Consider the following 23052-nt stretch of genomic DNA (forward strand, 5'->3'; position numbering starts at 1 on the left):
CCATTTTGGGTGTGGCTAACTTCATCTGGGTCACCACCCACCTGACAACCAGGCATACTTAATGAGCATAATTTTAATACTTTCTGTGTACTTTTTTGAAGAAAAAAAAAAGTCCATCCTTCCCTACTTCCATTCATTCTTCTACCTACCTACCCTTCCATCCATTCATTCATGCCCCCCCCCCCCCCTCTCTGATCTCTCTCATTTCTTTGTTGTAGCAGACATGTCAGTCCTTTTGCAGCAAATAGTGGACATGAAGAAAGAGGAGTAAAAAAAAAAGGAATCCCCTAGAATCCCTCTGTTTATGTGGAAATATGCAAACAGAGTAAATATTTGTCCGGTCGCTGATAAACGATACGCAATTTACTGGCCGGGTTATCCGTCGTCACGTGACAATATCTCGGTGGCCGGCGTCCAGAAAATCCCCCCGACGTGATGAGAGATCCCCTCTCCGGAGCGTTTCTCCCCGCGTCCCGCTCCTCTCTACTAAAAGGGATTCCTGGTTTGAATTAAGGACTCATATCGGCGCTATAGACAGTGTGGTCTGGTGTACGTTTTCTAAATACACATTCGGGCTTTGCAGAGGAGGAGAAATGGAGATATGAAACATATGACTGACTGTTGGAACCGGGGGGGGGGGGAAGCCAATATCAGATATACTGTACATAGCGCGTAAACATCCATATGCATGGTCTGGTATGAATGTCTCAGTGTGAGAGTGGTGGCAGTCGAGGTGCGGGGGAATGAAAAGTATCCATGGCGTGACCTTTGATTGGATCTATACGCCCCCGAGTCAAACCCCTAAATCTTACACCCATAACCCCATTGCTCTTTGAGAAAATAATGTGTCAAGGCAAGAATAGGTGATCATTAGAAATAAGCCAATGATATTTTTCTCTCACGCCCTCCTTTCTCCCGTCTCTGTGTATTGATAAACCCCCCCCCCCCACCACCAACCCTTATCAAAATGAAGAGCGGAGGTAGCGATATATCACGGCGTGAAAGGCGAGCTATGTGCCAAAGTCTCGGGTGCTGCGTAGGCAATCCTCTTAGGCCACCAAGGTAAGGGTTATTTATCGGTTCCAACCCCCGGCGACTGTCACAGCATCTGCTGGCGTGGGAAGATCTATTGGCGCGCCCTTATTCACTTATGATTATTACTGATCATCTGCCCAAATGACTTATCAATAAAGTGGAGGCTGAGCAGATAATTTATCTGTATGGTTCTGTCGATATCAAGTTCAAGAGTCGACAGCCTTAAAAGGATGTGGGGGCCGCAGGGACACGGGATGATGGATGGTGTTACATAGCAGTCCATGAAAATATGACCCTTTTAATACATTTGAAGGATATCTTATTCTCTCTCTCTCTCTCTCTCTCTCTCTCTCTCTCTGCCTCTCTCTCTCTCTCTCTCTCTCTCTCTCTCTCTCTCTCTCTCTCTGTTTCTTTCTGGTGATATGGTGTGCTCCTATCTGTCAAGGCGTGTTTGCTTATTAAATGCGTACCCTGCCCTGCCGTGACATCACTCTCCTCAAGAGATGAGAACTTCAAACACGCCGCCGTTAGCGCAAAGAACAAACACAAATATTTGGTGCACTCCGGTCGTGCCAGCCGAGCGTTCAACGTGCGCGGCGCGTGCACATCTCGACACATGCCCATGCATGCACGACTTTGAATGAATCATACGGCACGCTATTGAGATGATGAGACGAGTCCGGGGTCATTGTAAATACCCTCCCCGTTGATATTTCACCACGGCATTTTCTCCCCATAAATCACATAAAGACTCTCGGGACACGCGGGGTCACGGCATGTTCGGTAAACATCGCGCGTTTTGTATTTGACAAGTGGCCGTGACTTTCCAGAGTCGCACAATAGCCGCTGGTGTTTGCTTTTCAAATCTAACCTTTGTGCGCTAAAGCTCTATCTCTCCAAGAGTTCTCAGTTCTGCCACAGGCCACACCCTGCACTGTCCCATCTGGATATGGGGTTGGGTAACGCTGTTAGCTTTAGCGCTGGGTGATAAGTGTCAGGCTAATCTGATCTCACCCACTCTCATTTTCAGTGTCTTTCAGTCTATTTCTCTCTCTCTTTCTCAGTGACGTGCAGAGAATGTTAGAGAGGCAGGGGCTGAAATGACCAAAAGTGAAAATACAGAAAATAGCAGACCTCCAAGCTCACAAGCGTCGCAATGCGACGCGTTGTCGGCTATTTTCGGTGCTTGATACCCTAACCCTAACCTAAGCATGGATTTCTACACAGAGAGGGCACTTCTTATTTTTTCAACATAAGATGCTGCATTCAAGTTCAGGAGAGTTTGGACAAGGCATGAAAAGAGGGGGCATTTGCATTCATTTCACCATAGTAAAAACTGCATTCATGGTCTGGAGAGGGCATTTTTTACAGACGGATAAAAGGGCAGGGGCTCAAGCCCCCTCTGATGTCTATGTGTGCACGTGCCTGCTCTCTTTCTCTCTCTCTCTCTCTCTCTCTCTCTCTCTCTCTCTCTCTCTGTCTTGCTCTCACTTAATTCTCGCTCTCGTAATTCTGCGTCAGACAATGGGAACTCGCGTTCTCGTTCTCCCTCCCTGAGCATACTGTATGATTTTCTCACATTCGGCCTGGACAGCAAAGTGGTCCAGCGGCGATAAGAAACTTGAACAATGCCCCAGCCAAGGAGCAATTATGTTTCTAATGACCTTCCCTATCGAGGCAGAGCAAAAGAGAGAGGCCGAGACAGAGAGAGAGAAAGAGAGAGTTTGCTATCAGCACTCCCCTTGATGTTTGCCTTGGCAGAGGGACTTCATGTCTTCCGCTTATTAAAGTCATCATAAATATCGACGCCCAGCTTCCTGCTATTTAGTGGCGAGGATTTCTACCCGGCTTCCTCATTTCTTGCGTCCGTCCGTCATCCACTGCCACCCCCCCCCCCCCCCCCTTTAGTCCAGTGAGCTACCTCATTGTTGAAGCATGTTTTTCAAGCAGTCAAGGCTCTCTTCTGTCTTGTTTTGGGTTAGCTGTCACAGGCGCCTATCTCTGGGAAGTCTTGAAATAGCCCTGTTTGCACCCTTTTAAAGGGTAAACCCGAGAGTGAGAGGGAGGGAGAGAGGGAGGGAGAGAGAGAGAGAAGAATTGGAACCCACCAGGGATGTGCTGGCCATTGGGAAAAGCGGGACAACTCCCGAACGGCCGGTTCATTCCCAGACGGTCCAGTCCGGCCATTAGGAAAACATTAAAAATAAAATGTCGGCCTTCGTTCCATTTTGGGGGCTGGGCGGCCAACAAAGTAAATCATCGCTGTCTGGCAGAAACCTTGTATCTCCAAGTTTCAAATTTGTAATTTTTTTTGCAAAGCAAAGCCCTGCTTCATCATACAAGGTCACACAAAAGTAGTGAAAACAGCAGATCTACAAGCGTTGTGTGCTTGTAGATCTGCTGTTTTCACTAGTTTAGATCATTTTTAAAATGATGAATACAAAACAAACGGTTTTGGACATACAAGGTTTCCACCCGACAACGACCAAATATAACTCATGTAATTGGCCCACTGGCTTGTCATGTATCTGGCTCCTCATGTCAGAACACTGTACACACAGATCATGATCTGAAATGGCAAAGTAGCAGCAGCGCTATAGAGAGAGAGATCTCTCTCTATAGCGCGCAATGAGGGCCTCTCCAACTCTTTTTCCCGGGCTGAATCAGGGGCCCAGCATGTCCTTGGAACCCACGACCAGGCGCTGTCTGAGTCCTGTGAAGCAGATTGAGCCATATCCTTACTCAAACATTTCCCTAACAGGCCCTGGCAAGGAGAGTGTAAAAGGTTTTGTTATCAGGCAGTCCCAAATGATAGCCCCGAGGTCTCCCTTGAGGAAAACACTGCAGACTCCATATCTTCACTTCTCTCTCTTTCTTAACTTTTTTTTCTTCTTGTTGCTGGTGGGGGGAGGTTGGCACTGTGGCATGTGGTGTCACTGATCGTGAAGCGTTCCGATCAGATTGGCCAGTATCTGGGAGACCGAGGAGTCAGATATATTTGTTGAGATCATGTTTGACATGATGGTTAGCTCCTATTTTAGAGGCTCCAACAATGAAAACCAGAACCTCCAATTTTTTCTGAACTTTTTTCTTCCTGACTTTTTTTTCTCTCGCTCTCCGTCTCTCTCTCTCTCTCTCTCTCTCCGTCTCTCTCTCTCTCTCTCTCTTGCATGTGACACAAACACACTTTCTCTGCAGTTTATTATTCAACACGGGCCTGCAGTGAAAGACCGCTTCCTCTCTCATCTATACGTCAAGCAGATCAATACCCCCCTTCCCCCCTCCTCCCTCGGTTCTCGGGGACATTTTCACCACAATGAAATCCTGTCAGCGTGCCAAGGAGCTGCAAAAAAAGGTTCCCAATAACTGCCTAGCAAAACTTTCAATTTGTGGTTTTCTTAGTGTGGCTCTCGCTAGCCAATGGCTTGTCAGTCAGGGCCGCGGTTCAAAAAGCCCTGAGGTTTGTTTGCTGCTGGTTCTTTTTGGAAACTTGCGGCTTAGGGACATCCGCAGCCATCCATTGGGCCGTGTTGCTGTATTGCCTCATATTATCCGGACTTGAGGAGAATTGTTTTTGGCAATGGGACACTAACATTTTCCTACTTCGCATTGCCTCCAAGTGGGGCCCTCTCGTTTTCTTTTTTTTCTTTTGCGATGCCTCTCCTCGCATCCCGAGTGTGATGATGATGATGATGATGATGATGATGATGATGATGAGCTTAAAGCTTTGCGAGGACTAGAGATGGGATTTATGGCTCTTTGAAGTGAGCCGGATCTCTGGGATCCGTTCCTTTCAAAGAGGCGTTCAAATGATTATAATTAGAAATTACTTCAACGCTATTTACATTTTGGCCATATATATACATTTCCGCGTCGCATTGTGGGTCGCATTGTGAGCTTGTAGATCAGCTATTTTCAAATGTTTTTTCTACATTTTATTCATTGGAAAACCTGTGAAATGGGACACTTTGCATAATGAGTACTTTGGTACGCTTAATACTTTGGTACGCTTGTATTAAGTACATTTTGATACCAATACTTTTGTACTCTTACTGAAGTACATTTTAATTCCGAACTTCTGCTTGTGGCAGAGTAGTTCTACATCGCAGTACTTAAGTAAATATTTTTTGCACTTTTACCACCACGGTTCATTAGAAAGGAACGGCTCCCTATACTGCGAACCGGATCCCATCGTTCATTTCAAAGAGCCGTTCAAAAGACTGGATTCGTTCACAAGCGTCCCATCTCTTGCGAGGACATCACTTCCAGTTGCCATGGCGACTCACTTGAACCACTCATTGGTGGGCATAGCTGTGGGAATGGAAGATTAAAGCACGGCTGCTTCTATCAGGGCCGGTCCTGAGCTGTAAACGTCCCACCGCATATGTTTTATGGAGCTACGCAGAACAACCCCCCCTCTACCCCACCCCCCATACTTACCCTTGGGGGATTTGTGCTATTTTCTGGCTCTAAATGACGACTTCTGGAAATAAAACGGGTCCTGGATTCTGCTCCGTCATGTGTTCTAGCGACTGTGACATGCAGGCCCTGTCGAAACAACAGTCCGGTCCACTTGCTGAGTGTCTCTCTCTCTCCCCGTGCCGTGTTTTCTTTCGTCTTCTCGGGTCACCATGGCCGTGTCAATACGAATGGTGCTAAAGTGGTGCTGAAAAACCCCTGACTCTGTCCAATAACAAAAGCTGCGCTATGAAACACCAATAATGGCGGGGTTCCCCCTCCGCCACCTTGTGTGAAAACACACTCGGACAAATAGACACAGTCAGATACGTACGCACATGCACACGCACACACACACACACACACACACACACACACACACACACACACACACACACACACACACACACACACACACACACACACACACACACACACACGTGCGCGCGCACTTGTGCATATAGACCCTAATGAGAGCCTGGTCTGCTCTTCTTGGAAGGATTCTGCAGGTGGCTGCACTTTCATCAAGCCACGGCTGGATTTGTTTATGTTTGAGGTCATATGGGCCAGAAAGAAGGGTTTCTGTGCCCAGATACACACACACACACACACACACACACACACACACACACACACACACACACACACACACACACACACACACACACACACACACACACACACACACACACACATCCTAATTACCCAAGCTTTTTTTCTCTTTTTCCCTATAAGACATATTGACATGTCAGCATTCAGGAGGCAGATACAGGACAAATGAACAATTTTACTTCCCTCTGTGTAAGAGGAAAATCTATCCCTATACGACACAGGCCCGTCTGTGTGTGGAGCTGTCCCGCACGACACAGACCAAAAGTCACTTTGAGACGACGGTGACACGTGCAATAAATCATAGCGCCGCCAGTCAAAGCGGCCAATCACATTTTCCTTCCCTAATTAATAGCTTATTTATTTGCTTGGCGGGTTCCTCCTGCAAGGCAGAGACATTTTTTGCTTGTGTGTGTGTGTGTGTGTGTGTGTGTGTGTGTGTGTGTGTGTGTGTGTGTGTGTGTGTGTGTGTGTGTGTGTGTGTGTGTGTGTGTGTGTGTGTGTGTGTGTGTGTGTGTGTGTGTGTGTGTTTGCGCGCATGCATGCGCATCTACATGTCTCAAGTGTGTGACACTGTGACAGCATATGAGGGAGTTTGTGTGCATGTGTGTGTGCGCGTGTATACGTGTCACTCATCACGATTATGGTAAGGGCTTGCCCCTCTATTTCACCACGGTAGACCCTGTTGACCACAGCTTATTACTGTATGTCTTAAGCAGAGAGTCAAAGAAAAGCCACTTGGCACACCGTTTGTAATGGGATACAAAGTAAGAAAATCGTGTAGCAAGAATTTCTCCTGTCCCCCCTAGCGACTACAGTACAGGCCAGGAGGATTCCAAACCCCCTGGATTGGCAAGGACCCTGAAAGATGCCTCTATCCATAGATTTGATTGGGTCCTTGAGGCGGTTCCAGGGGTCCCCAGTTAAATGATTTAGACAGTAGTTAGGAATCTAATGGACCCTTACAGTTCTGTAACTCAGAGAGCGTACAAAAGCAAAGTAGAAACAAAAAACGAGCACACATAAATGCAATTTCCCGGGTGCACGGCTCTCACGAGACTCACAATATCAAAATAATAGCCAGCACTCCGAAGTCTTTCTGGTACTTTTAATTCATTAAGGATAGGTAGCATACACGTACACGTGATAAACACCTGAGGAAAGCTTGACGCCAAAATGCATAATACTCACTAAGAAAAGCTTGACGTCGAAATGCGTCCGTATGCTGCCCGTGCCTTAATGAATTAAAAGTCCCAGAAGAACTTCGGAGTACTGGCTATTATTTTGTTAGTGTACAAAAGCAAACAAATGGACAGTATATGATGATATGGCGGGTCCGTGGGGGTTGGTCATCATGACGCCCCGAATGATGTGCTTGTGACTAACCCAGATAGGCGGTGCTGGACCCAAAAGGGTGGAGCGCACAACAACAACCTCCAACCCCCTCAACCCCCACCCTTACCCCCACCACCACACACGCCGACTGCCCACTCCAAGCTGAAAGACATTAAGGCATCAGTTAAACCACTCATGTCTGCTCGCATGTCTCCTATAGTTTTAGGTTACTCTCACACAATTTGATACACACACATATTTACGCTTGGCATGTGGCAGCCGGGAGACGGGATAGGAAAGCCCCAGAACTAGACCCGGAGTCGTTGAACGCCTGGTAGCGTTTTAGACGACCCGGCCAAGTTGTTGGTTTTGTAAACTGTTGCAGCTGGCCTCCCTGCACATTACAAGAAGGAGGGGGGGAAGGAGTCCCTCTCCCTGTTTGCTCTTGATCTAGCACTCTCTCTCTCTCTCTCTCTCTCTCTCTCTCTCTCTCTCTCTCTCTCTTTCCGTCGTCGGTCCTCTCTGTCAGAACACAAAGCCAACAGTCAGCAACACAGCCGTAGGTTTCAGTAAAAGACAAGGGGAGGACAGGTCTTTATTTAAAATTGGGAGATGGCGGAATTGTCTCTCCCAATTATGTCCGCCTTCAAAAGCATGTATTTTTCGCTCACTGCGAGTTGGAGAGCATTTGAAAAGAGGGCATAATCCAGGCCTAATTGGTTTGTTTTGTCACAAACCCCCAAATACGCAACCGTAATCTCCTACCGTTTCACAAAAAGAAAAAGAGATGTGTCCACCATGTACAGTACCATGTAAGTTGTTCTCACGTAGCGGTATTTCTATGCTCTCTGTTTCACTGTTTGTGGACATGGCAGGGCCTGATAAACAGAAAAGCATATGTGGTGAGTTTGTGTCTCACGGACATACAAAAGCACCATGAGAGGACTTCTGACAGCTACTCTGTAGTTTCATCCAGCTGACATTTCAATAAGCAGTAGTGGCCAATTGATTCACTTCCACATCGCATTCAAAATGTTGTGCAGTGTTAAATATTAACTGCTGTCTAAGAAATACAGCAAATGTAGAGCAAATACTTAAAAACGCCTACATTGCAAATCATGTGATGAGCGTACAAGCTATAATGAGTTGCCACTTACCAATGTCCAATTTGGAGTTTGGACAATTCGATCACAACAGCACATCGATCACCCTTGGGGTTCCAGTCTGTGACTTTCCATGCTATAGGGCCGTCTGTTATCACCCATGGTGCCTTGCTGTATACATGAGGCGTCCAGGTTCCTTATAGATTTGTATCCCATGGCCATAAAACATTTTGTTGTTGTCGGGCGGAAACCTTGCATGTCCAAAACCGTTCGTTTTGTATTCATCATTTTAAAAATGATAAACTAGTGAAAATAGATGATCTACTAGCACACAACGCCTCGCGGTGCGAGGCATTGTGTGCTTGAAGATCTGCTATTTTTGCTAGCTTTTAGCGACAAGTCTTGCGTGATGAAGCAGGGCTTTACTTTACGAAAAAAACATACACATTTTAAACTTGGAAATAACAAGGTTTCTGCCCAATAGTGACGATTTCCAAAAAAGCCCAAAACTAGCCGATCTGCTTAAGTGGCTATCAGAATGCCATTAAACGTGACGCGGGCAGCAGCAGCATGACTGTGACTTGATGAGCAGGGATGCTTCTTCTGTGGTTTAAGTAATAAATGATATGTGTGTACGTTGGCTGGAAAGCTTATGAGTGTGTGTGATGTAATTGCTCCCATTTGGCAAGAGAGAGAGAGAGAGAAAGAGAGAGAGAGAGAGAGAGAAAGAGAGAGAGAGAGAGAGAGAGCTTTTGACAGCTTAATGTAGGGATTCACAACGCATATGGTACATTGCTCTACATGAGGGCTGTTTGGCTCGCAGCACAGAGAGAGCGAGGGAGAGAGGGAGAAGATAGGATAAGGGAGAAGGGATGTGAGACAGGTAGAGCAGTGTGAGAAGTGTAATGTCACATTATGTAACAAGACGTTGTCATCGGGTGGAAACCTTGTATGTCCCAAACCGTTAGTTTTACATTTATTATTTAAAAATGATTCAAACTAGTGAAAATAGCTGATCTACAAGCACACAACGCCTCGCACCGCGAAGCGTTGTGTGCTTGTTGCGACCGAAGGTCGCAGTTTAGTATGTAAAACGGCACTTCATGACTCCGTCCGTCCGGACGTGTACGCATTTTTACGGTCTATGGGTTTTCCGCTCTGACATCACGCTCTGACATCACTGTGTGATGACAGGGGAACAACACAGAATCCCTTTTATGCCCATATATGGAGATCCCCGATGTCATCAATATTAAGCCCATATCTAACAGGACTTCATATGGGAATGCCCATATATGGAGGCCACATCGGCCACATACCACACTAACAGAATCCATATATGGCCAAGACAGATGGCCAAGACAACGTATACCGGTATGCAGTATCTGTGTCTATAGACAGGGATCTCCATGTATGGGCATAAAAGGGATTGTATGTATGATGTCAGATGTCATAGATGTCATAGGACCTTCACATAACGAATAACTGAGTAAGCATGTTTGGGCTCTCACAGCATTTCTCCATATACCGTACATGGATCTCCATATATGGGTACCAGGGGTCTCCATATATGGGTAACTGGTCCGATATACATCACTGGCCAGATGGCCAAGACATGGCGCGACCTCACCCTTTCGGGCGAGGACCGCGCCCTGAAGGCCGTAAGGGCGACTAACTAGTAGATCAGCTATTGGCTACCTGTGCGACGGTCTTGTATGTGTAACGCCTGGGATTCATACCTGGGTCTCCCATGTGAAAGTCTAACATCTTACCCACCAGACCAAAGGGACATCACTGTGGAGCAGTTTTGAGGCCACCAGGCTGAGGCAGTGAGTCACTCTGCTACATACAGATGTGCCATTTCAAGACTTCACACGTCCTGCCATTATCAAGACAGTAGATTTTCAGGGGATTTGCAGAGAATTTAGATTGTAGATCAGCTATTTTTGCTAGTTTATGAAAAAATAAGCTCCATTCTCCATAAAAATGTAAATAGCAAAACAGGGAAAGAAACCGGTGGGGAAAAATGCATTTGCAGGACATTTTCAGGAAAAGAGTGGTAAATACTGAAGAGTTGAAATGGCACATTTGAAACGTGGAGATATGGTGTTTCTGACCTGACAGTGACGATATAGGAAGGGAGAGAGAAGGCATGTGAGACGGGTAGAGCAGTGTGAGAAGTCATGGAACAAAAGTACTACATTACCCATAGTGCAGTTCACATCTCAAGACCTTCTAGGTATAAAACACGTCATATCCCACTTGTTGTACTGCTCTTCTGCAAACATTGTTTCGAAGGAGACACCAAGGAGGTCAAGGCGGCATCCCGCAGTAGTTCTGACAGACCTGGACTATGCGGACGACATCAGCCTGCTCTCTGACAGCATGGAACAAGCACAAGAACTCCTGAACAGGGTGGAGATAGAGTGTGCCAAAGTTGGTCTCAGGCTAAATGCTAAGAAAACTGAGGTTATCATCTATAACCTACCTGATCACTCACCTCTGACAACAACAGAAGGAGCTGTGTTGAAGGAAGTCAAGGACTTCAAGTACCTGGGCGCATGGGTCGACTCAACTGAGAAAGACCTTAAAGTAAGGAAGGCACTCGCTTGGAGGGCCCTGAACGGCATGAACAGTGTATGGAACTCTAGCCTCCCCCGCCAAATCAAACTTAGCTTCTTCTTTGCAACAGTGGAGTCTGTTCTCCTCTATGGCAGTGAATGCTGGACCCTGAAGCCAACCCTGCAGAAGTCTCTAGATGGGTGCTACACTAGAATGTTGCGTGCAGTACTCAACATCAACAGGAGTGCACATGTTACCAACAGGAGCCTGTATGAGGGAATACCAAGGGTAAGCGAGAAAATTGCCACCAGAAGAATGAGACTAGCAGGACACTGCCAAAGACACCCGGAGCTTCCAGCCAGCAAATTGGTACTGTGGGAGCCAACACATGGGCACCGGTCGCGAGGACGTCCCACAAAAACATACGTGGACGTACTCAAGGAAGACGTAGGGACACAGAACACCAATGAGCTGGCCAGATGTATGGAGAACCGAGATGACTGGAAACAACGATGGAGGGCTCGTCTGAGGACGACCTAGAGAGAGAAGGTTTCATGTGCTTCCTTCGCTTTTAAAATATGTCTGTGAACCTGGACCTTTATTTATAGATTTCCATGCACGCACGCACACACACATACACACAAACACATGGATCCCCTCCCACCCCTCACACACCCTATATCTCCTTCTCCTTTTTCCTGTACCCCCCTCCCCCCATCCCCCCCGTCCCGGTTCTGTAACAGTCGTTGTGTTGTTGAGGTGTTGTGCGGCCGCCACTCTATTAGAGCTGACATATTAAAGTTTGTATTTCCCAAAGCCCAGGGTGATTAGAGAGAGGAGGGGGTCCACATAGACTCTGCATTTAGAGACATTTATCTGCTGAGGAATCTGATGTTTGTGGAGACTGTGTGGCTGTTCTCTGACTCCTGCCGTACAAGCAGCTCCTTTTATATGGCTGTCCATTCCAAATGTATGGGCGCACTTAGGAAGTCCCTATTACGCGCGCTTGTGTGTGTGTGTGTGTGTGTGTGTGTGTGTGTGTGTGTGTGTGTGTGTGTGTGTGTGTGTGTGTGTGTGTGTGTGTGTGTGTGTGTGTGTGTGTGTGTGTGTGTGTGTGTGTGTGTGTGTGTGTGTGTGTGTGTGTGTGTGTGTGTGTGCACGTGCGCACAATTTATAGGCCTGATAATCTCTCCTAAAGTCAGTAAAGTAGCACGCCCACCACCCTCACCCCGCCTAAAATGACTTTGAAAACAGTCTGCATCCTCTCTTTGATCCCCCCAGGTGCTATCAATGGGCTTTAGAGAGAGAGAGAGAGAGAGACACACACACACACACACACACACACACACACACACACCCATAAGCACGCACACGCGCCCACACATAGGTACACATACACACACACAAAGGACACAGACATCCCAAAAGATGGATAGACTGAGAAAGAGAAGCAAAGAGAAGTGGAAACAGACACTGTAATAATGAGGCAGAGAGACAGAGTTGAGAGAGACAGACAGACAGACAGACAGACAGACAGACAGACAGACAGACAGACAGACAGACAGACAGACAGACAGCAGTATACAGTAGGCCTCAGAGCAGCAGAAGGCTCCATCTCTCCATCGTTAGCCCACTTCCCACATCCTTCATTTCCTCAGGCAGACACTGGGAGCATTCTACCACCCATCTGCCCCCAGTAAATATTGCTTGAAGGCTTAATTACACACACACACACACACACACACACACACACACACACACACACACACACACACACACACACACACACACACACACACACACGTGCATGGAAGCGCACACATACATACACACTCTCTGTGAAATTTCCTGCAACACTGAAGCGGAGAATTAACGTCAAATCTGTGGGGCATTCATTCGTCAGGGTAGTTTTGTGTGTGCGTGTGTGTGTGTGACCTCTCAGCACATTATTACTCTCCCCGGGTCATCCCGGGGGCTCAGAAGGATCTATGTGATGAACTATGAACACCTTCAGCCTGTGTCATCAAACCACAACGGTCACGGCATTTGGACATTTTAGTCACAGCAGTCAATATTCTGACTTAATGTTGAGGAGGAAAATAAATAAATGTATATCGATTCATTTTACTGTTGTGACTGTCTTATTGTGTCTTGTTCTGGGCATATTATGCCTTTTGTCACTGTACCGATGGAATATGTTTTAAAACATATTGCTCTTTTGTTTTTAGCACATGATGAACGACCACGAAGCGGGCTCCCCCGAAAGCTGCATCAAAAAGGTAAGACACAAGTTTACGCATCTTGAAAACCGGTGTGTGTCATTTGTAATGGATGTTTTTCCATACGATTCCTTATGAGGATGGAAGAAGCACACTACGTGTGTGCATGTGTTTGTGTCTGTGTGCATCCTTGTTGTTGTATACGATATATACTGTATGTGCACTACACACGCGCACTACACATGCTACTACAACATTTCTCCACTTACATTATATCACATTTCATTAGTTTGTTTCATTCTAAAGGCTGGTTCAGATAGAAATATGGGATGAATCCGTTGACTCACTGCAAATGAATGAAAAACATATGATTGTAAACATTCAAAATTGTCCCTGTTTGTGGATCGGCTATTTTTTGCCGAAGATATACTGTACGTACTGTATATACTGTACCGTTGTGCGTTGTAACTCAAGTCCAGTTCTGGAAGACTACAGGGGTTTAACTAACCCTGGCGTGCCTATTTTGGAATGTCGATATATAGGCAAATATGTTCCACATTTTCACCAGAATTTCCAATGTAATTCATTTACTTTTTTTTATTAGTGAATAGCATCGTCGTGATGCGATACGTTAGGTGCGTGTGGCTATTTCTGCTATTCGTCTTACAACGGAGAAAAAATTATGAATCCAACCCTGTTAACCGAAGACCACTTTCAGACAATGAAATTAAATCAATGGGGAAATATCCCTCTTCACACACACACACACACACACACACACACACACACACACACACACACACACACACACACACACACACACACACACACACACACACACACACAGACACACACAGACACACACACACACACACACACACACACACACACACACACACAACCCACCGATACGTCCCATTGACCACTGACTGACCACTTTATGAGGTGATAAATTTATTGCAGGGGCTGGGCAGTTTGTTTTTACGGCCGGAGTCACCGGGTCAAGACAAGACGGGCAGAGAGTTCATGTCCATCTAATGGTCCATGAAAGAACAATAGACGCAGTAGTGGCGGAGCGGACACTTGTCCTGAGCTTACTGAAGATGTAGGGTTTACTGTGGGTCAATGTCATGCTGTTCATGTCCTAAACCAGTGGATGAGAATGGAAGGTGAATGATGATGTGGATTTATCTGGTTAGGGATGCAGTAAGCTTCGAAGGCCATAGTTTCAGTATATGGTGACCTCTGCTTTCATATGCTGTCACCCCAGCAGCTACTGGCTTTGTTCATGAGTTGGATAAATGGACTGAATATTTGTCGCTCTCACATTGCTTGACGTAGCTTTTTGGAAGGACGATCACCGCGATGGATGATTTCTAAACCTGAGATTTACATGTTTGACATCATCTTCTTTTTAAATATTTTCTTTCACATCAGGATGTAATGATCATTATATTCAGCTAAATAAACCATTCTGTTGTAGAGGTAGCTGTTATTGTAACCAGAATGTTTGTTTTAAAAGATCTCCATTTCTATAGCAGCTTTTATCGAAAGCCCCATGACCCAAAAATAAAACGGGGTTCTCCATGTTTAAACCGTTCCGATCATTTGGCTGGGGAGTGGGGACCACCTGGAACCACCTCGAAGGAGAACCAGTGATGTATGTGGCATACATTTTGAGAGGCTTACTGTAGCGCAGTGCGGTCGCTCTGTTCTTGAAGTAGTCAATGGCGAATGTCAGGTAAGGGGCTTTCCAAAAAGAGCGTGCTGTGTGTGGACACGTAGTCTTCTAATTGTGTGTAGTTCCCCTCATTTACATTTGCAGGTCAAGGGTCTTCACTGTAGGCTCTCCAAAGCAGACAGGGCCTGAAACGCAGCGCTTGTGTGCCAGGCTGCTCAGCCCATTTATAATCCTGCGTTAGTCAATGAGCTTATTTTAAGAGTCGACCGCAGGTGGTTTTGGGCTTCTTTGCTGCTGGCCACATGTTCGTACAATGTGGAAAAACCTGGACGTTTTTATAAACTCCCCTCATCGCCCTGCCAGTGAAACTACCGCTCCATAGACCACTCTTATGCTCACACACGTACCACCGAGGAGTGTGTGTACATTAGGGGCGCAACGGTTATTAGAACCAATCAATTTAATTGATTATTAACAGTGGTTCTCAACCTGTTGGACCGGGGGCCTGATGGTGGGCCGTGAGGATATTGCAAGTGGGCCCCCAAATAATTGGCAAAACAAGATTTTACAGATAATACTAAGATAACATTATAACAAAATAGGTTTCTTTAAAGCCTTGAAAGTATTCATTATGATATTGGTGAATAGGAACTTGAAATATCGTTGCTGTCAGGCAGACAACTTTTTGTGTTTTATTGTAAATAAATGCCCTACTTGATCATAGTACAGCGTCACACTAAAGTTGCAAAAGTAGCAGATCCAGAAGCCCCAAAACGTGGTGCGAAGCAACGTGTTTTGAGTGCAGAGCCCTGATCAAGAAAAGGTCGAAAACCCCTGGATTATAACAAATTATAGATGTTTATTATAATCATTGATTTTAAAACCCACAGTGTTCGTTTATCACGTTTATAATTGTACACTGTCAGCCAACCAATTTGCACACTTTCACATATAACTGCATGGTATATTGACAGAACAAGCATACAGTACGCATGTGTGCAGGTACGTGTGCACGCACATGTGCATGCATGTGTGCACGCACGTGTGCATGCGCGCACACACAGACACTCAGTCCATGTTTCATTATGCAGAGTGAGAGCTGTGGTGGGCCCTGGTCGGACCACATGCCTGTTATGAATATGAATGAAATTATGCATGAACCATTCCCTATGACATGACTCATTCATCCACATCACACACACATCACACACACACATCACACACACACATCTCACACATGCACATGCACACGCACACGCACACACACACGCAGACATGCATGCACAGTCTTCACTCTAGGGATGGGACGATATGAAAATGTCATATCACGATTGTTGAGACAAAAGAAATCGCGATTTACGATATTATCGTGATAATCAAAATACATTATCCTGGGGCGGAACATTTGCCCAAAAAATAGCAGTTGCGACCCGTTGTGAGCTTGTAGATTGGCTATTCTTTGGCATGGACATTTGATAGAGAGTGAAAAAAGACTGTATCAAGTACGTATATTATAAGTAACTTTTACCAATTACGGAGGGTTTAAAATAAATGGTACCGGATATGCAGCTCGGCAAACAAAAGCTGAATTGATCCCAGTGCATGACGGAGGACGATATCACGATAAATTAAATCTCCACGATACGATTATTGTAAGTGTTTTTTATCGTGATAAACGATAATATCATGTATCGTCCCATCCCTATACTTCACACACAAGAAAAACGATACATACATCACTAAACATGTATCCTCACACACCCCTGCCTCCACCATGCTATTACCAGGCTATGCTTGATTAAGGCAGAATGTTAATCGAGTTGTAGCTTGTGAATGCACTGATGTGTGCGTACAGGCGTGCATGTGTGTCTGTTCTTGTACAATAAGAAGCAGCAGGCTACCAATAAAAGAAATATGTCATGTTAACATGTCTGTGATGGATGGATGGATGGATGGATGGATGGATGGATGGATGGATGGATGGATGGATGGATGGATGGATGGAAACAGGATTGTGTCTTGAATCACTGGGTTACACATGCTGTACTGAACAAAAGGCAAAGACAAACTCAATATATCGTTGTTGTCGAGGTGGAAACCTTGTATGTCCAAAACCGTTTTGTTATTATTTCTTTTTAAAAATGATTTCATCCAGTGAAAATAGACGATTTAAAAATAGCGGTGCGAGTCGTCGTGTGCTTGAAGATCTGTTTTCACTAGTTTTGCGCGACAGTCTTGTATGATGAAGCAGGGCTTCACTTTACGAAGAAAAAAAAACTACAAATTTGAAACTTGGAGATACAAGGTTTCTGCCCGAAAGTGATGATATCCACCATTATCCTAATGAACAAAACTCTGTCAGTCTGTCCTCATCCATTTCTCTCCTCAGAGGGTGGGTTGACCAGTCCATCTGAACCTGCATTATGAGCATTGACCACTGGCATATGTAAGGAGTGGGGCAGCTGATTCTGCACATTTCCCTTATTAACCTCATGAACCCAAGCATGTCTATATTCTGGGTGGGGGAACATTCAACAAAAATAGCTCAAAATGCGTTGAAAAGACCTTTGTGTGCATGGACAGAAAACAGTTGTAACTCAAGTTCACTATACTACAGAGTTTAAATGGTTACACTGTTTATTAGCGTTTTGGGAAGCTAATAAACATAGGATCTGTACTAGTCGTTGTTGTGATCACCTGCACAGAATATGGGACTTCCCATACGTCCCATATAGCAGTGGGTGGAAATGTGGGCACGGACTAGTTTCTATAAATTCAAGTAGGTACTTTGACACAGGCACATGCACACATCTAAGGGGGCTTGAGCCCCTGCCCTTTTATTTGTCTGTAAAATGTGCCCTCTCCAGACCATGAATGCAGTTTTTACTTTGGTGAAAGAAATTCAAATGCTCCCTTTTCCATGCCATACCTGAAGGCAGCAGCATTCAAGAAACTGGCCTTATCCAAACTCTCCTGAACTTGAATGCAGCATCTTATGTTGAAAGAATTGTCCTCTCTGTGTAGAAATCCATGCCGTTACGCCACATCTCCAGTATTCACTTGATTATGATTGGTTCAGTGTGGTATCAAGCACCGAACATAGCCGACCTTCAAGCTCACAACGTGTCGCAGTGCGACGCGTTGTGAGCTTGGAGGTCTGCTATTTTCGAAATACTCACATGCATAACAATACTGTAACCCTTTATTTATCTTCACTTATCTCAAACCGTCCGTAACAAATGTTTGTCTCTGTCTTGTCTCTCTGTCTTTCTGCGGCTCTCTTTCACTCTGTCTCTCTGTCCTCCACCCTGCAAATGACCAGTGTTACAGTACTGAGAGTGCAAACATGGGGCTCCATTTGGGTCCATTTGACGCTGAGGATTTGACTGTGAACTGTCTGTCTCGCTGTGTGTGTGTGTGTGTGCGTGTGTGTGTGTGTGTGTGTGTGTGTGTGTGTGTGTGTGTGTGTGTGTGTGTGTGTGTGTGTGTGTGTGTGTGTGTGTGTGTGTGTGTGTGTGTGTGTGTGTGTGTGTGTGTGTGTGTGTGTGTGTGTGTGTGTGTGTGGGAGGTATATAGAGACAGACTGGGTTAAGGCCAAGGGATGAAGCAGGGGAGAAGATGTTATTGTAGCTCCTCCAACCCACTTACCGAAAGCTGCCCAGGGCTTAGTCACAGCTGGTGTGTATTTGTGTGTGTGTGTGCGTGCGTGCGTGTGTGTGTGTGTGTGTGTGTGTGTGTGTGTGTGTGTGTGTGTGTGTGTGTGTGTGTGCGCGTGCGTGCCTATGTGTGGGTGCTGGAGGGGTTAAGGCCTTGGATTTATATTGTGGGCATGCTTATGGATGGAGGGAGTAGTCTCGGTTTACGCACACGCACATGTATGTACACACACACACACACACACACACACACACACACACACACACACACACACACACACACACACACACACACACACACACACACACACACACACACACACGCGCACACACACACACACACACACACACACACACACACACTCACACACACACACGGATGTATACAAAAAAAGATACATTCTCTCAGACTTCACTTGTTTGTTTCTCTCTCTCTCTCTCCCTCTCTCTCTCTCATATCAGACAGTAGTTGTGTTATTGGGCTGCTATAGATTGCTATCAAAGACTGATAACATCAGGGATCATTTGGTTTGGTCTGAGGAATACAATAGGACTATCTGTCTATCTGTCTAGACCTCTCAAGCCCTGCTTATATACACATCCGCACATCGCACATGCACTTTTAAGTCTGTGTATTTATTTGTTTGTGTGTGCACGCGTGCGTGTGCGCAAGTGTGTGTCTGTGTGATGTGAGTTCACACTTTCACATTTGTTACCTATTGGCCTCCTTGGATTTAAGGATGGCAAACATAAAAGAAAAACAGAGTTCTCACGTGTGTGTGTGTGTGTGTGTGTGTGTGTGTGTGTGTGTGTGTGTGTGTGTGTGTGTGTGTGTGTGTGTGTGTGTGTGTGTGTGTGTGTGTGTGTGTGTGTGTGTGTGTGTGTGTGTTAATCCCCATCTTAAGGGTGCCGCTGTCCATCCCAACGTGTGTAAACACTCGGGCAGATCGGATGGCAGATAATAATTTCCAGATAGATACCCTCCATTCAACCAGCGGGGAAAATCAATGAGCACTGATTGCTTTTTTCCCAAGACGAGCCCCTGCCCTTAGGCCACTATCACTATCTCTCTCTCTCTCTCTTTCGCTCCCTCTGTCTCTCTGTCTTTTCTTCTCACTCACCCTCAATAGCATCGAGATCGAATCAATTCATGCAGCTTTTCACTGAGGAATTTCCCTGTGGAAAGATACATATCGGGTCATCTTTTTTACCACAGTGAACATTAGCGTCCCGGTTCCGGGGGAGAACTATCTATAGAGCCCTGAGGGGCTTTTTCGCGGAGCTTTGCGGTGAGACATAGTGGGCAACCAACCAGAAGCGTGCCGTGTTCTGAACTATAGGTGTGGAGCAGTGGTTCTCAAAGTGGATTCCAGGGACTCTGTGGGCTCCTTATAGGGGGGTCTAAATTGACCCATACAAAGTTTGTAACTCTGACAGTGTACAAATGGAACCAAATGAACCCTCACGGGTTCATTTGGTTCCATTTGTACACTGTCAGAGTTAAGGGGAGACCTTGAAATGTGAAAGTTTGAGAAACACTCGTGGACATGCTGGACAAAGGAAGATGATGCAGATGTTTGAGATGTTTTGTAGGCTACACACCCATTTAGAAGGGAAAAAATCCACTGCTCAAAAAAAAAGAAACAAATAGAGGAAAAGCGCTATCAGTTGGTGTGAATTCAGCAAGTAGTGTGAACAGGAAAATGATTGTGGACCCTGAGTGGTTGATGTGACTCCTGACCTATAAGTAGTTCTTTCCCATTTTGCACTGAGCAACTGGGGAAGCCAAATGGAGTGAGTGTGTGTGTGTGTGTGTGTGTGTGTGTGTGTGTGTGTGTGTGTGTGTGTGTGTGTGTGTGTGTGTGTGCGTGTGCGTGTGTGTGTGCGTGCGTGCGTGCGTGAGAGAGAGCCCCCTCTCTCTCTGCACAGCACAATACATACTGTATCAGTGCAGGGAATTGAGTCTCTCTAAATACAGCAGCTAAATGACCCTAAATGTATGAGGGCTATTATGTGGACATAAAGGCTGGCCGGGTCACAGAAGTGATCCAGCGCTCCGGGCCATAACTTACCCCCTGCCGGCAGCGCCCCCGTCTCACATCCCACCCTCTGCTTAAATAGAGCCGTGATTGATTGATAATTATGATAATTTGTTTGAAATGATTATCTGGATATTATAATCACTGCCACCCCGGCACACCACGGGGGCAAGTCATTTTTCATAATGTGGCCCATCACAAAATGCCCCCTGGTTATACAGGGGTATAGCTGTGTGTGCGTGCATGCGCGCGTGTGCACGTGCGTGTGTGTGTGTGTATGTGAATGCTGGCCTTGGCCTGGCAGCCTACTGGTAACATGGCTTGGCTGAGAAGCAATGACACCTAAAGTAGGAAAGGCACACACACACACACACACACACACACACACACACACACACACACACACACACGCTAGGGCTGCAAATCTTTGGGTATCCCACGATTCGATTCAGAATCGATTCTTGGGGTCATGATTCACGATTTCTTTCAATTCTTTCAAATCCAAACGATTGGAATTCAGAAACGAATATTTTCCGATTTAAAAACGATTCTCTATTCAAAATGATTCTCTATTATTCATATCAGGATCTACTCCGGTCTACTGGCATAAAAGCAGAGTACTATGTAGCTTTTATAATTGTAAAGGTTTTATCAACTTATTGCAATAATGTAAACACACAAAGGTAAATCCAAGACAACATGTGTGATTTATTCATACTTGAACATTGTTTTAACTTGTACAAACACAACATCATAATCATGAGTTCTTGTGACTGTTCCTGGTTAAAGGAGACTGTTTTAAACGTCGTTAATTAACCAATCAAATGCACCAAACCCTCACCTGATAGGCGACCTCCTGGAGGACACGTGTTGACCATGCAGCCGCTGACTGACTGACGTCCACATGGTGTGTTTTTATCTGCACATGTTGTTTTTAAACGTGGCTGCAACATGGCCTTGTTGTGCTCAGACTGCCAGCAAACACACCTTGTATAGCTCCAATCATCCCATCTTCTCTGTCATCCTGGAGGGAAGAAGGGAACATCTGTGTGTGTGTGTGTGTGTGTGTGTGTGTGTGTGTGTGTGTGTGTGTGTGTGTGTGTGTGTGTGTGTGTGTGTGTGTGTGCGTGTGCGTGTGCGTGCCCGCGAGTGATGTGTGTGCGCGGACGGCGGAGTTGTAGGAATAATATTTGTGGTTTTCTCTTCGCCCCAAGATGACTTAATGATGATATGGCTCTCTTTCTTCTACTGGGCAGGGTTACGTTTTAATGGGCCATGAGTGACATGTTTTCATTTGGCTCCATAACCACCCCCCCCTCCCCCCAAACCCACCCTCCAGCCCCCAGACCCTCCACCCAGAAATATCCCCAACCCACCACCTCCTCCCCCTCCAAAATATACACCACCACCACCAGGCCTCACGTCAGGTCCGACAAGGGAAAAAAAGTTGAAAAAGCGTGAAAACGAGAGTCAGAATGTTGAGCGCACAGCGCACACGTGTATGTTTATGCGTGTGTGCGTGTTTGTGTGTATGTGCGTGCGTGCGCGCATGCGTGCTTGTGTGTGTGTGCACAGACATTCAGACACATATGCAGAGACTGAGCTGGCATGCTCAAAATGCATGTACAAGTACATTTGAAGAATGTTTTTGGTTGAGGAAATAGACAGGCTAATCTTTCACATGCATTCCACTTGACTCCTGTCTTCAATAAACACTGGGAAGTAACACATCTTGTGAAATGTAACACGTAATGTGGCTTTATAGTGATCGGGACCTAAATCTGAATTCACTTCATAAAGTTGACCTGAAAAGAGCATGTTGGCGAAAGGTTATTTGAATTCATTGCTATATCAGCAAAGTTTGCTTGCCAACAAAATATGGTACATTATCTACTTACTACTGTACATTCTTAGCATGTTTTTGTCCTGGGTGAATAAAAGGATAAAGTTTTCAGAACTAGGGGTGATAACTGTTGTTTGATATCAATCCAATCAATGAATAAGCTAGCTTAAGCATAGAGCCTAAAATTCTGGCCTTGTCATAGGCTGAGAAAATAGCCGGAGATTCTGTGTTGTGAAGGACCCAAGCTTACAAAAATATATTATGAATTATTAACCACTTTAAGTCCTATTTCTGAACATTTCTGAAAATGTGGTGGGGGAATGTGCAAAATTTCAAAGATACTTCGGAATTTGTACTTTTGAGTGCTTTGCCCGCCAGTGGTCACCCATCACACACTGCAGTGACGTGTGCTCTCAGCCTCGGTGGCGCGTACGTCACGTCACATGGGGACGGACAAAGTACTGGGTTGTTGAGTGAGAGGCGGAGAGTAGGAGGAGAGGTGAAGGGAGAGA

General features: G+C 45.7%; 1 protein-coding gene across 1 annotated transcript in view; it reads left to right on the forward strand.

Moving 5' to 3' along the window:
- prdm16 (PR domain containing 16) overlaps nt 1–23052 on the forward strand; it is a gene marked incomplete at both ends in the record, with an annotated part of 284122 nt that overhangs the window by 136193 nt on the left and 124877 nt on the right. Inside the window, one exon of the mRNA XM_080733337.1 lies at nt 13331–13381. Coding sequence (XP_080589463.1) covers nt 13331–13381 — 51 coding nt within the window. The remainder of the gene's footprint in view (nt 1–13330; nt 13382–23052) is intronic.

Source organism: Nannobrachium achirus (genome assembly GCF_963921795.1).
Source record: "Nannobrachium achirus genome assembly, chromosome: 9".
Taxonomy (NCBI): domain Eukaryota; kingdom Metazoa; phylum Chordata; class Actinopteri; order Myctophiformes; family Myctophidae; genus Nannobrachium; species Nannobrachium achirus.